The 15,771-nt window shown below is 42.5% G+C and overlaps 1 protein-coding gene across 1 annotated transcript in view; it reads left to right on the forward strand.

The window, feature by feature from the left end:
• Nucleotides 1-15,771, forward strand: part of ptprdb (protein tyrosine phosphatase receptor type Db) — a 170,138-nt gene that overhangs the window by 138,814 nt on the left and 15,553 nt on the right. The window contains exons 25-36 of the mRNA XM_072383343.1: nt 282-869; nt 1,292-1,386; nt 2,218-2,474; nt 3,887-3,980; nt 4,642-4,866; nt 4,959-5,119; nt 5,993-6,004; nt 6,979-7,091; nt 7,188-7,229; nt 7,723-7,820; nt 10,932-11,055; nt 15,369-15,544. Of these exons, the coding sequence (XP_072239444.1) occupies nt 282-869; nt 1,292-1,386; nt 2,218-2,474; nt 3,887-3,980; nt 4,642-4,866; nt 4,959-5,119; nt 5,993-6,004; nt 6,979-7,091; nt 7,188-7,229; nt 7,723-7,820; nt 10,932-11,055; nt 15,369-15,544 (1,985 nt within the window). The remainder of the gene's footprint in view (nt 1-281; nt 870-1,291; nt 1,387-2,217; nt 2,475-3,886; nt 3,981-4,641; nt 4,867-4,958; nt 5,120-5,992; nt 6,005-6,978; nt 7,092-7,187; nt 7,230-7,722; nt 7,821-10,931; nt 11,056-15,368; nt 15,545-15,771) is intronic.

A 15,771-nucleotide genomic window follows, 5' to 3' on the forward strand; every position in this document is an offset into this window, starting at 1 on the left:
TATCTGCACAAATAGACTTGAGGTTTAAAAAGCGCACGCAACACACAGACAAAAATTGATAATGACTTTCAGCACCATTAATGATAATTAGAGGCTGTTAAATAATTTAATTGGTCATAATTCACTCTGTCAAACCTTGCAGTGCCAGTAAAAGGCCAGTGTCTTTAATCACACATTAATCATATTTTGCAGTTTTGCTTTGGGTTATGAAAAACATGCTTTGTAATCACCCTCTAATTATTTTTTCATTATCCCCTCCCCCCTGCTCTTGCTGTTTCCAGTACCGGAGAAACCCAAACTTATGGTCAGTGTCACTGAATCAGGCACGGCTCTGCTCCAGTGGTACCCCCCTCCCAACCCACCCACCCCACTCCTGGGTTATCGCCTCACCTTCGGACGTGTTGATGTCCTTCCCTTTACAGTGGTAGAGTTCCCCACCAAGGAGACACGCTACAGTGCCCCAGATATCCATAAGGGAGCTAGCTATGTGTTCAGACTCTCTGCCAGAAACAAAATGGGCTACGGAGAAGAGGCTGTAAAGGAGGTGGCTACTGCAGAAGATGCCCCAAGTGGATATCCAGAAAATGTTATCTCAGAGGAGGTTTTTGCCAACTCACTCCAGCTGGCATGGAAATCAGTCCCACTAATTGAGCAAAATGGGAAGATCGTGAAGTACTCTGTGCTGTACAAGGACATAAACAGTCGAGGAAATGCCTCAGAGGTTGTGGTGCCCGCTCCAGGGTCCAGTGTTTTGTTGGAGGGTCTGAGTGCCGATACTGTGTATGATGTCAGGGTGTGTGCGTTCACAGCTGTCGGCCGAGGGCCGTACAGCCCCAGTGTCCAGTTTAGGACGCACCGGCTAGATCAAGGTAGGATCACGCTCACATTCTAACAATCCATCAGCATTGCTCTGGATGCAAGACACCCTTCGTAACGATGCATTTGAGCATATGTTGCGCAAACAAAGTTCCCACAAGCACACAAACACGGACAGACAACATCCGGTGACTCCATCCTAAGTGTCCTTTTTCATTGTCTTGTCACTGTAGCCTTAAGCCCAGCATCCTTTTCTAAAAGCAAGGTAAGAGTCTTGGGTCTTGGGCATTTGTCCCTGTCCAGTCACACTATCTGCTGGTCTAAACTAATAGCTAGCTTAAGACTGGTACTAGAGATTGTAATACAGGTAAGGCTTATATGTTTCATCCAACAGGAAAAAAACTGAGCCTGCGTAAAATCATTCATGTGTTGTTGTTTTTTTTCTTTGTTTTGTTTTGTCTTCTTTGTCCTCAAGTTTTTGCCACCAACTTCAGAGTAAAGGCAGCCATGAAGAACTCTGTTCTGCTTTCTTGGGAGATCCGGGACAAGAACCCTACCCAGCCATTCACTGTAAGAAGCTTTCTAATGTGCCTGATTTAAATGCAACAAGTTCATAGATTTGGTGGCCAAGGGAACAAACCAGCAAAGGACATCCAACATAAAAGCCTTGGATTAGAAATGAGAAAGATTGAGTTATTATACCAGTTTCTAATCGCATGGGAAGATGTTATTAAGTTGTGTGTGTGTGTGAAAACGAAACCTACCTGTGACTGGAGACAACACTCCTACATTTCCAGCATTTCAATCACTCGCTTGGGACATTTAATTGAGCTACTGACCATCTCGTTGTTTATAACCAAGGGAGGGGAATTGATTTATTGACTGAAGTATGTCCAACTCCTGTGCAATAGGTGGCGATATGCCCCCTTTCTGCTTGTTAGTCTTTTTTCATTTGACCTATTATGTAACAGCCCAAAAACAGTTGACAAACTGTTTGCTGCAAATTGGCACCAGACTAAGTGGTGAACTGCACATCTTTACTGCGGTGTCCCAATGTACGAACATTTAAATAAGATCACTTTTCAACGATATTATTGCTTTTGATGTCCATTTCAAATGACCATAAATACTTTCATTTAAAGAATGTTAAAAAATATTTGCAACAGAACATTGTATTCTGGATCTCTTAATGTGTCTTAATGACAGTTGTTTGTTCATCCATGGATGCAAACTGAAGCCTGGATCTGTTGATAGTGAATTCTGCATACTTGTAATGGTGCCAGATTGCCTAAATCCAAATATGAATATTGATATTAACAACAGGTCTAAAAATGCGATGCTTCCATAGCAAAATATGGCTTCCTATTTAAAATTCCAAATGCACCATTACTGTCTTCTCAGATCCTGTATGGGAAGGGCCAGTCTGTGGAAGTAGATGGCAAGCAGACTCAGAAGCTCATTACTGGTTTGGATCCGGACACCCAGTACTCCTTTCTGCTCACCAACCGAGCCAACAGCGCTGGTGGCCTGCAGCACCGCGTCACTGCCACAACGGCTCCAGACATCCTGAAAACCAAACCTACCGTCGTGGGAAAAACCAATGCAGACGGCATGGTGACTGTGCAGCTGCCAACTGTACAGACCACAGCAAAAGTCAGGTAATGATGAGTCAAGAAAAGTAAAACTGGGGCGGGGGGGGTTTAAGAAAAGGACCTGTGCAGAATTTGCTCCTGTATAGTCTCTGCCCGAGTAGAAGATCCACGGAGCCTGAAAGGGAAGTCGTTTTATTATCTTCCTGCTGTTTGTCTATCAGCAGGGATTTCTCTGACACAATAGGCTACATGAGAGCACAAAACTGATTTATTTTATCTGGGTTTTTTTTGCCACCAACAACAAATATAGATACTGTAACAAGGAGAGGCAGTTATACATGTTCGAAGCACAGGATGAATCACTCCACTGCCTCTCACATTTTCTCATAGCCATTGTTTTCTTTTGAGTTTTTTTTTTTGCCACAAATAGCTTTTTGCTCTTTCAGCTTTTACAGACACAATGAACCGTGCTGTCTCAGATGCCTGAAGTCAAGATGACAATACAGTTGTAAGCAGGTGGAGGCTAATATCACTGTATTTTCTATATTGGATAATAATTTTGACTGATTTCAGTTTGTAGGTCACCATATCTGCTTCTGGACATGAAGAAATTTGGTTTCTGTGTCCTCATTAGTCTCTGGTTACTTATGAACTGACTGTTCCTGACAAGTTGGAAGTTGATTCACTGTTCTGAGCCAGTAAGGGATGTAGTAGCAGAGGCAAAAGGAACTGTATAAGGGCAAGCTGTCATTGCAGAACTGGTGACTTTAACCTGAGACGCCTCGTCTGGCATGTGTGAATTGCCAAAGAAGAGCAGTGGCAGGCTAACGAGGACATCTTTTTGTTTCCGATAAGCTGATATGGATGTGTGTTTTTGGTTTCTCATCAGACACGACCACCTTTGACTCTGCTGCTTCACAAATGCTTAGCAGCATAACATATTAATGAAACAATACTCAATAGCTTGTCAAATGACAAAAATTTAAACATTAGTTTCATATTCTAAGAATTAAATGAATGTTCTACCAACTGTTAGATGGAAAGGTAAATACCACTCTCTAGTTTAAATAGGAAACTCTTATCATAAACCACTAGCTTAGCCTTGCACATGAAACGTTTGAATGAATGCGAGGTTCTTGGCCATCTTCCTGACCCAAGCTCTTCCTGTTCACTTAGTTTGGATGGATGACCAGCTTAAAGAGGAGCACTCATGGTCTTAAACATCTTAAACACACAACAAAGTGAGCAAAAGGTGAACACCTTTTTCCTGCTTGTAGCATTCAGATGCACCATAAAGACACAAGTGGTCTAAATGTTCTCATTCAGGTGTATCCATGATGGCAGATAAGCAGAAGTATTCACTGACATGTCAGAGCATTGTGTTTTGCAGTTACCGAAATGCTGAAAAAAAAAAGAAATATTTATGTTATTTGTGATATATGTTCGAGGGCCTGATCCCTGCGCATGCTGCGTTTTAGGGGTTACTATGTGGTGGTGGTGCCACTGAAGAGGCAGAGAGGAGGAAAGTTCCTCAATCCCTGGGAGGAGCCAGATCAGATGAACCTGGATGAGGTGAGACGCACAGTCGGCTGGAGGCAACACAAATAAAAATAGCTGAAGTGATGATCACAACAAGCAGCTTTGTACAGGGTCATTCTGATGTAGAGGGGAATAAAGATGTTGACTAGGGCGTTAAAGTGACTATTAAAAACAGTAAAGGGGAGATGTGGCGTTTATGACATTTTTAAGATGTGTGAATAATGGCTTAATAGTCTTGCAAACATTTGTATTCTATTATGAGGAGCTGGATGGGAAAAGTAGAGATAAGAGCTGGCCATCAATTGCATGTTAAACCATAGAATGCTTTCAGGTGCCATTTCTAATATGAGTTCCAGCCTTTTTTCTAATGATCTCATCGCCTCATTATACTGTTTTCAAATCACATCTGTGCGTGTGACTTCGGTACATTCACACACACTTTATCACACCTAGTGTGTTAAATGCTGCAGCAATTCAGTCGATGAAGACGTTTATGCTTTGGAAATAATGCCCTATTCAGCCTGTTGTTCTTCACCGATGAGGGTTTCTATGGGGGTGAAATGTAATGTAAGGTAATATTTACTATATATACATGAAAATTACAACCAGCTGTTGCCCCCCATTCTCCTCCTTCTCTTTCTTTTTCTCTCCTCTGTACCACCATCTTACCGTCCTCTGCTCGCCACCCTTCCAGCTGCTCAGAGAGATCAACAGGACCAGCGTCAGTCGTGCCCTTCGCAGCCGTAGACAGGCTGGCCAATCAGATCCGAGGTCCTATGTCACAGCTCAGTTTAAGACACTCCCCCAGGAGTTCACGTTAGGTGATGGTCGAAACTACGGTGATTTCCGTAACCGTCCCCTGCAGAGCGGGCAGGAGTATGTCTTCTTTGTCCTTGGGCTGCTGGACCTCTCTGAGAATGTAAGCATGAACTCATGCACCCCCTCTGCACACCCCCTAACCGCCTCACCGCGGTGCGATCCAACTTGCTTAAACCTATTGCTTTCTTGCAGACAATGTATGCAACCAGCCCTTATTCTGATCCGGTGACCTCATCGGATGTGGATCCTCAGCCGATTGTTGACGAGGAGGAGGGGCTGTTGTGGGTGGTGGGGCCAGTGCTGGCCGTGATCTTCATCGTGTGCATCGTCATCGCAATTCTTCTCTTCAAGAGGTAAGAGTAGCGTGACGAAGGTGGGCCGTTTGAATCAGCGTTTGATTGGTGAGAGAAACGAGAGCCGTCAAATTAGTCATCGGGGATAATTATTTTGTCCTAGAGTACTTTATGCTTCTTTAAAAATCCCCCAAAACAAAAACTGTTCATTAACTCTGAAGGTTTAGTCTAATTATTTAAGGAAGCATACAAGACTGCAGAAATCAGGGCCAAGCATACAGACTGCTGTAGGGTTGGCAATTATCATCTCAATCTATTTATCTATAATACTAATCATAGCTAGGTTTAGCTCTGAGGTTCTAATAGAATGTTTTTCCCCTCACATACTGGGACCAGCACTATCTTACATAAAGAGACAGGATAAGATAACAATGTCAGCCATTAGCATCGTTCATGGTAATCATCTGTTCCTCTGGCTGGAGGTTCCTTAATGCACACAAATAATTGCTGAGACAGATGTCAAATTATTATTTGTCTCAGCAATGATCAACCTTGACATTAATCATCTGCTGTTGGAGCCCTGGACTGTTACCCGAGCTAATCTGCAGCTATTAATGTCTCACTTGTTGCTAAATTGCTGTTTGAGATATGTTGCCGGTATGTTACTGAGTGCCACAGCGTGTGCTTGATGATGATGGGTGTGCAGCACGGAGGGATTTATTTTTTTTGTCATTTACAACCACTGTTGGTCATTGTCCACCAGAGGTGATATTTTGCATAACTGACGTCTTAATGAGAGACTGATTAACTTACACGTGAAAGAGAAAATGATGAGTTCAGCTTTGCTTTTGTCCCTGATGTCCTTTGATCCGACACTAATGTTATTCATCCTTGTGTGCCCTTTTATCTACTCGTCTCCCTGTTTGGATCCAGCAAACCTGACAGGTAAACATGCACTCCTTATTACCATTTCCTCCAGCCTGCAGGCATATTTTCCTAGAAAAGCTTCTGCAAAGAATTCTCCAGAAAAAAAAGAGTGGCATAAAGTTAGGATTATGCTTGTGTTCCTTTGATAGCCATTTATTAGCTTTAAGCGTGCCGGATGGTTTCTGTTCTCTTCTGTTCATTGTACTAGATGAAGATAGCAGACATAAAAGCTATATTTGATTGTTAAGAGACATCTGCACTGGATGGGGCTTGTTCACTTTTACTGAAAGGAAAGGAAATGCAGGAGTAGGTGTCATAACTTCTGGGAGTGAAAAAAACTGAAGCCTTCCAACTTTCTAGGCAATGGGGTCATTTACATATAAAAAGCTGAAAACTAGGCAATCAAACTTCTGGAGGAAATTCAAAGAGATATTTCCTGAGAATTACACCTTTGATTTGTTCCATTTATTTCAACACAAATCTCAGAAATTTGAAGTCAGACATTAGTCAGTCTGGGAACCCGGCAGCTATTGTCTGATGGCTGTGCTTTTGAGGGCAACTGCCATCATTTCTGCACTTCTGGTGCACCTATTGGATATCAGGATAAGAGAAATCAGGGCCAAGACGTCCTGTTCCATGCACCAGTCATTGTTTAAATGAAGCTAATAAAAAGTTAAAATCGCTGTCAGGCGAGAGTTGGTGGTTTGGGGATTGTATTTCAGTCCTCTGCTCTCCACATAATGCTTACTTGCATGCAACCAAAGAGCGCTCCAACATGACGGGTCAATTATCCCAGGAGCTGAAAAACAGAAAGCAAAGAGCTTTAGGTACTGCAAAAGGCTTTTTCATAGACTAGAAATTTAGCAGATTCCCAGGCAGATAAATGCTTGTAGAGGTTAAGCCTAAGTGTGCATGCCAAAACTTTTACTCGTTTTATTGCAAAGTGTTTTGAAGGACAACCTGTTGAGGTTAAATGATGTCTGTTGTTCCAGGAAAAGGGCTGAGGCTGAGGGGAGGAAGGGCAGTTTTCCTTGCAGCAAGGCCATGTCCTCCCACCACCCCACTGATCCTGTGGAGCTGCGCAGGATCAACTTCCAAACTCCAGGTAGATTGGAGGGAAATGCATGCAGGCAGAGCACCACACGCAGTCAGTATTAGTTGTGCCGGTGAGGTTAACCGTGATGTTGTTTCCCCTTTTCAGCCTACCGAGTATCAGTGTACCGCGGTTATCGCCGTTTGTCAAGTTAGTTGGTCTCAGTGCAGAACAGAGCTTTTTCTCTCTGCTCCCATTTTTTCTTTCCTTCTTTCTTTCTATCTTCCTTTCTTTCCCTTGTGCTTCATCGTAACCTTTCATCCCATATGGGGTGAAGCTGCTTGAATTAACAACATTTTGCCGACACTTTTTTAAAATCACCTAAAGAAAAAAAACTCATGCTGAATTTCTAACTGCCTGTGTCATCGTCTTTTTTTTTTTTGTATCTTCACCAGCAGTGTTCATGTACTCTGAGGACGTGTTTTTGTGCCTCAGTAACTTTCTGAACACACACATTGTTCTCTCAAGCCTTTCTGGAAAGAAAGTAGTCACTTAACAAAAAAAAACACACTTCCATTTGCTTCCTGCGCTGACCATGGACAGAACACTAAACAACACCTCCTTTGAGAATCCCAGCTCTTAACATTTTCCTGCTGTGTGGTACCTGTATCAACACAGCTTGTGTTTTTTCTGTGCTCGGCAGGCATGGCCAGTCACCCGCCCGTCCCCATCTCTGAGCTGGCAGATCACATTGAGCGCCTCAAGGCAAACGACAATCTGAAGTTCTCTCAAGAGTATGAGGTAGGAATGCTGATCACCTGCCCCTGACCATCTCTTACTTGGGAAATTCATCCAGTTTTTTTTTTGCAGTATTTCTAATCGACTTTCAGTTGCCTCCATCGTTGATTCATCACCTTAGAACAATGCAATACATTTAAAAGGACATTTTCCTCTCTCCGCTATCCTGTTGTCATCCATAGATCTACAAAACGACATTTAAAATCGCTAGAGAGTTTGTTTACAGCTCACAATAGGCTCGGCTAGGAGCAAATGTTCTCTGAAATTGGAAAAAGAAGAGAAGACACTTCTTGATTACATTCCTTAAGCTGGCAGCAGAGTTAATGCGGAGCAATAATGGCTTCGTGTCTGTGATAACAGTGAGTTGAACTGTGGCACTGAATTTTTTATTTCTTTTTTAAAAAGCACACACATCAGCAAAAATATTTCCTAACATGCTGGCTTTATTTAGCAGCTAAGGCTAGCATTACAATAAGCTCCACAGAGAGCCGTTAAAGAAGTAGAAATGTTTCTTTTGCTCGCAGGGTAAAAAAAAAAAGAAACTCTGCTGAGACCCAAAGTGCCTCTGGGTGAAGAAGGAGACACAAGGCTCTAATTGGCTACCACAACAGAGAGACAGATTGTGTGTGGCAGATGTATAGAGGAACCAGGACACATGAGGCAAAAAGTAGAAAAACAGAACGAGGGGGTGTTTCACGGGGGGGGAGTGTTGGGAGAAAGGACGAGACAGCGAGGGAGAAGCTGTGTGAGATCGTGGTGAGAGTTGGAACCACTCCGTTTAGCCTCACATTCTCTTTGCATGACTGTGCGCTTTGTTCGGTGCTGAACCCTCAATGAGGGAACAAGAGAGATGGATGGAAGAGGGACTGAGGGAGCGAGGGAGGCCAGAAATGATTGCGGTGTGATAATCAGACACACATGATGTTGGCAGCATGGAGAAAGCCGTCTTAAACTCACACATACACACACATGCACTTATCCAGCTCTACTCTTGTCCATTTTTCTCCCCGACCAAACCATAATTATGTGTCGTAAAATATTCAAAATTGCTAAATTGCTCTAGCTCTCCGCTCTTTGTCCCTCTCCATCGACAGCCCTGTAATGACCTCATGTCTGCCTCTTCCAGCTAGCAGCGATGGTTACACTGTAATTACCCTCCAGGAACTTAATGGTCTAACACAACCATCCACTCTCTACCAGTGGAATTTATTGGTCTTTTATCATCTTTGTCTGCTTTCTGATTTCTCTGTGGAAAGTCTTTCTTGAAAAGGGATACCATAAGTAGCTATGTTCCTGCCTGCTATCTGTAAATCCTCGGTATTCTTCAATTTGTTTCTGATGGTGGGGTGTTGATGCAGCAATGCCGGACGATGGCTATTAGAGCAAATTCTTAGATAGAATTAGTGTGCATCCCAACAGTCAATTCTGTGTGTCGACTTTACTTATGATTTTATGAGAGATTTGGACAACGCTAACCCATACGTCCATTAGTATTTGAACAGTGACATCATTGTTGTTTGTTTGGTTTTTCTTCTTTCTTTTTTTTCCTTTGAGGTAATGAAGTAATTGAAGTTATGTATCTTGTGTTTGTGAAAGCGGCCGATGAGTGCCGACTGGCACAGGAAACTGGTCTAAAATGTGGAAGATCTTTTATACAGGTCGGGCACAGTAGGGGTTGTTGTTATCTTTTTACAGACGTCAAAGATAAAGAGAAGAGGGCCAAATAGATTGCTAAAATTCACAGGGACAACTGGAATCTGAGCCCAACATTTGTGGATTTTGCAGAATTTTGGAGGAAAAGTCATTATTGTACAATATTCCATAAACTCAATGGGAGGTTCATTAGTTTGCCGTGACAACCTTAAAGTAACATGAAGAACGCGTTCTGCAAATTAAATTTGTACAGAGAGTGACTTTTAGATGTTGCTCCAAATATTTTCATTGCAAAGGTTCTAAGTAAATACTGTTGGTATGCACCTGTAATTATACTGTCACATCATTATCCTTTTGGGTCTTCGTTGTCTTAATTTTGCTGACAACTCTTGCTTTAAAGTCTGACCGGGCATCCGGGCTTTTATATTCCTATTGGCTGTAAGAAATGGTGCATATATAAACCCAGTTTCTGGCGAGGAAAGTCATGTCCAGAGTCCACTGATTCTCCAGTTGGTCACTGTTGACCGACAGCCTTTAATTTAACATGATATTTACTTATTATACTCTCAGTCCAACTGGCACCAGAAGCCATGTTGAATATTTTGTTACTCGGTGTGTTTAGATGGAAGAGAAGCATATGTGCTGTGTACAGCTGGTGAACTTTAACCGGTCAGAGCAATGGAGCACTACCAGCTGAGCCAGTTGACAATTCAAAGTCTTTCTTGTCAGGAGGAAAAAACATTTCTCCCACCCCAAAAAAAGGCCTCCAGCATTCTTCCATTAGTTTCTTTTAACTAAGAAATGCTCTCTGGTTCTAATATAACAAATGCTTCAGCAGCATCTCTGCCAGCCTCTTTAGGTTTCTGCAATTGCTCTCCATTGTCACACCTTACAGGTCTCTGAAGGATCCTAATTTGTCTTTTTAACTGTACCCTTTGCCAAAAACACGCAGTTTGAGACCTCAGTGCGATTTTACAGGAAGCCAGCAGCCCATCAGGAAGTAGTCTCTGAACACCGCTGCAATGGATTTCCAATAAGGCCGTCAAGGTGCAAATAAAATATGGAGCTTTTAATTCTTGGGTTCTAACAAACATATTGCTCTAAGCATTTAGGAATTATGGTTACTCTTTTTTTTTTACAGGCAAATATTAATTTCACTAAAATTGAGTCACAGTCGACAGAGACTTTTGAACCATGAAGATGCATGATCTTACCACCCTGCAGGGATAGAATATTGGCATACAAGCTGCGAATAAGTATCCACTGATAGCTACATTATGAAATAGCATTTTCAGCAAATACATTTCTTCCCTTCATTAGAAGCCAATCATGCATCCTGTGGCAGTTCATCTGTTTTACTCACTGCGTGTGTCCATCTGAAAGCCATTATCTTTAATTACACCAAAATATTTCAACTTCATGTCTGTGCTTTGCTCTGACCGTCACTTTTGCTTGTTGCAGTCCGTTGACCCCAGTCAGCAGTTCACGTGGGAGAACTCCAACTTGGAGGTCAATAAACCAAAGAACCGCTATGCCAACGTCATTGCCTATGACCACTCGAGGGTTATACTCTCCAGCATCGAAGGTAAGACACACTTCCACCGTTTTGGGAATGTCCAGAGCTTTTTTAAAAGGCTATTTAAGTTTTATGATGTGGTTGCAGAGATACAGTTCGGATGATAAATCAGATTAGCTGTGCAGTTCAGATGGATGGGGTTACAGTGGGACGCTGGACACATTGTATCACCAAGATGCCATAAATATAGCAGCTAGTCGTAGCTAACGCCAAAGAAAATATAGCGAGAGCTTAGAGCTAGATCAAGTGAAATGGATCTGTACGGGCTATTTTAACATAGAGGTACAAACATTATAGTGAAATGTTAAAATGGGTCTGTTTGGTGTTAAAGAAGACAGGAAAGGTCCAGAGAAATTCACTTGTAGAGTTAGGAGAACCGAGCCTGTGTGCTGGTGAGTTACTGATGTTAGCTAACGGTTACCAGTGCTGCTAACATTGTGTTCAGAGTTCTGTAACGTTTGCTATCACAGATCAGAGAACGACAACACGAGGGGGTGACCATTTACGTCCGGAGTAATAATGCTTAAGAACTTGCTTGTGGGCTGTCCGTCCTATCACGTCCCGTTTAACATGAAGGGAAATGAAAGAAGTGTTACAAACCCCATTTTCTGAGAAGTTGGGATGTTTTCTAAAATGTAACAAAAAGTCAAATCAGCCATTTTTTTGGTTTGTACACGAGTACAAAGGAAAATTTTTTCACTGACCAACTTAATTGTATTTAGAAAATTTAGACATCTAGAATTTGATGCCAGCAGTAAGTTTACCATTACACACATTTACATGACAATAGAAACTAATTTAGTCTGACTGAAACAGTAAGAAATTGAGCTTTTCAAGGCCTGACAAGCATACAGAGATAATATGATGGGGTTCAAATCACTCCTGCAGCTATACACTCAAGTAGACTCAGATTGAGTCAAAGCACTCCGCACATGCTTCAAAGTCAGTGTATGTTAATAAAGTCCCAACAAAGATGCTCTCGCTAACATATGTTTCTGTTCTTGTTGTCAGTCGGCTGAACTTGTCAAAATCTGCCAATCAGGACGATGTGACAACTCACTGTCACTGAAAGCATTTCACCTAAAGCAAATCCTGATTTTAGAACTGCAGCTTCATCTGATAAAATCACAATTCGAGTAACTTAAAGACTAGACGTGTGCATTAATTTGGCTATTTTCACGTGTATGATGATCTCCCTCAGGGAAAGTCAGGAGTGGCATATTTTCTTGAATGTTAACCCAAACAGTCCACAGTGTCGCTGAGTCTGACATTTTTTGTCAGTAACTTGAAAGGATTCCAGTGTCGGTACACTGGGACGAAGGTATTATCCTGATGGTGGCTAAAGCTGACTCTGCAGAGTCGATATACGGTTTCCACCTTGTGTAACGCGGTTTCAGGTTATCCTTCTGGAGGCAGCAGCTGCTGACTGTGTTGATTGACAGTGGTTTTCAAAAGAACTCCCAAACCCATATAGCTGCTGGCTATATTGATCACGGGAGGACATCATGGTTTCTCAAGCAGTGTCGCCTGAAGGCTCGAAGGTCACGTACATCTGACAGCGGTTCCCTTCCTTGGCCTTCACCTGCTGAGATCTCCACAGCCTCCCTGAATCTTTTCACCTTGTTATGCACTGTAGATGATGAAAGACTAAAGTCCATTGCAGTTTTTTTCTTTTTACCGATTTAATTTTTATTTTCAATGTAGAAACTTCTCAACTTTTCTACAAAAGGAGTTAGTAAATCAGCATATATAAGGGAAAATAATGAATGAGACTGTACAGTTGCCATCTATGTGGAACTGGCTCTCTCACCGTTTGTTCCCATCCCTCGCACAACACCTGCTCCAGCGCCAGAGGCTGCTGCCAGTTGTGATACAGAAGCAGCTGTGTACACGGATCGTACAGCTATCACAGCTATAAATCTCGCATGGTTCTGGCTTCAGCATCCCATTTGGAACTCTGTCAAATGCCGTCAAAATGAGCACCACACATGATCTCATTTTTTATTTTACAGGTGCATAAGTGAACCTAAGTGCTTAAATAAGGGCAATTTATTCTTCTCCAAGAAGTCCAAGTCCAGTGACTCACAATCTACACCAGCATTCATAAGTGAGGCTTCATCTCTTCGGAAGGCACAAAATGCACCCAAAGCAGAATGCTCCAGTAGCTGTAATGGATCAGAAACACTGTGGGCTCTGCGTCCTGAAAGGCTGGAGCTTGTGCAACCAGCACAAAACACAGTGATTCACTACAGAAACTGCTAAAAAGAACAAAGAAATATGTCACTACTACTGAGACTCACAACCACCTCCTACTGCATGGAGTGCTAAAGCAGCAGCAGCTCCCTTATTCCTTCGAAAAACAAGCCTTAGAATACTTTTTCTTCTCAATTTTTCTGCATTTGTATCTCTGAAATTCTTTATGAAGTGCACATTTCCCACAAAATATAATGTGTATATTTTAAGAATAATAGAAGTCGTCTGTTGCTCTTTATTCGTTAAAAGGTGTGTTTCACCTTCAGTTCCCATACAGCAGATACAAAGTGGTGTGCCGCTAAAAAAAAACATTCTAACAAACTTCCAGTGTACGTTTGTTTCACATTACACCACTGACTTAGTCTCACTCTTGCATGATTTGATTTGTGAGGAGATAAGTTACGATCGCTCTTTATTTAGACTTATCTTTGATACGCTCACAGTTTATCCATTTCACTGAATTTGGGCCTTTTTGAACGGTTTACAACGAGAAGAAAAAAAATGCCCTCAGTTCTGTTCTCATTGAGCATTTTGAAGCGCACTCACCCACCTCAGCTGGGAAAGACCTGAGGCAAAGAAACTGGCAGCTCCACTGTGCAGAGAGGGAGGCAGTGGGAGGCCAAACCCAAACAGATGAGCCTTATCTGGGCCGAGCATGTGTGAGAAGCCCTTCCACCCCCGCCTGTCCTGGAGCCCTGGCTGTCTGTCTTTCTTTCAGCTTTGAAAAACATACACTCTCGAGTGCATCCAAACACACAATAGCGCATGTTCACCAACGCATGCACCCATATACTGCCCAGAATGTGCACAAGCACAGATATGCACTTTTTTGCTCCCAGTCTCTTTCACACATTCATGAACACACAATCTGTGCCAAGCCCGCACAGCCACCAAGTAACAGGAAATGTGTGTGTGTTTGTTTTATCTCCATAGTGCTTATGCTCCAGTCCCTTGCAATAAAGTTGAAGCACATCAAAGCATTTCGGCAAGCTGTCTTTTAAAGACTGAGGCTGATAAACATATGTTAGAAGTTGGTCTTACTGTCTGTCCCCATCCCACTGAAACTAAGTTATATAAAAAGCCTGTAGACCTCTTTCATTTAAATGGGTTTGTGTGCATCTGTGGGGAATGGTCAATGTTGGATTGGAGTTTTACAACTGCATGAGACTGAGTCATGCTCATACAGTAAAGTAAGCTGTCTCAAGAGAATCAGCTTCAAGAGTTTCAGTGGGAGCTCTGCTGGCTCCCTACTGACTCCTATCTTTTCAATGTAAACCGTTATCAGAGGACAGCCTCAGTTCAGTGTCCCACCTCGGCAGAAATGGGTCACATCTTAGCGTATGCATCCATGTTTGAGGGGTCTGTTTGTCTGTCTACTTTGGTGTTTTGATGTATGTGTGCATGTTTGAGCTGTGACTCAGTGATTTTTGGGATTATAGTATTAGGCCCTAGATGAGCAGGCCTGATCCCAAATCAAACTCAGACAGACGGTCTCTCACATCACACACTCACACACAATCCCCTCCAGGACAAGCAGTGTCAGCCGAATCTTACACAGAGACTGCCTGACAGTCATATTGCCATTCAAAGCGACACATGTAGAGTATGCTCAGATTAGGCCCATGATCGTCTTAGCATGTATTATTAAACAAGAAGACGGAAGAGTCCAACACCAGAGGACGCTGGGCCCAGTGAAATCATTAATCCCCCCCACCATGACCCCAGACGATCCTCACCCTTTATTACTTTGACGTAAACCTGCTGTCCAAGCAATAGACTTTGAATAATCCATTTCCATTTTTTTCACCATAAAGCTGAATTAAAAATATGTTTTATTTGTAAAGAAAATCACAGGGTTGAAGAATGTTGTAGTGTTGTCATTCATGAAAGACTGCAGGTTTTCAGAACCAGTTCCATCTTTTACATCTAACTGGTCACCTGTGTCTCCCTCCCAGTCTTACCAGCTTCAACTCAGCTCAGCTTTTTCTCCTTCCCTCCCTCCTTCCATTGTTTTCTTTCTGCTCATTCCTTCTGTCCTTCTAACTTTAGCTTTTGTTCTCCTTATGCAGGCGTTCCTGGCAGTGACTACATTAACGCAAATTATATTGACGGTTACCGCCGTCAGAATGCCTACATTGCCACTCAGGGCTCCCTCCCTGAGACCTTTGGGGACTTCTGGAGGATGGTCTGGGAGCAGCACACAGCCAACATAATCATGATGACAAAGCTGGAGGAGAAGTCACGGGTAAGACGATGTGATAGAATGAGAAGGCTTTAACAAAGAGCAAGGACAGGGTTGGATAACAGCACTCCACCAGAAACGAAAGAGTCAACAAGGGGGCATGGAGGAAGATGGGATAGTTGAATAGGTAAATTTAAATAGAGGGATAACTGAAGAGGTTAGCACATGCCTGAACACAAATGAACATGGGAAAGTAGGAAATGGTGTACCTTACAAGACCGGCATGATAA

Source organism: Leuresthes tenuis, unplaced genomic scaffold, assembly GCF_036924035.1.
Source record: "Leuresthes tenuis unplaced genomic scaffold, fLeuTen1.0.hap1 SCAF_4, whole genome shotgun sequence".
NCBI lineage: Eukaryota > Metazoa > Chordata > Actinopteri > Atheriniformes > Atherinopsidae > Leuresthes > Leuresthes tenuis.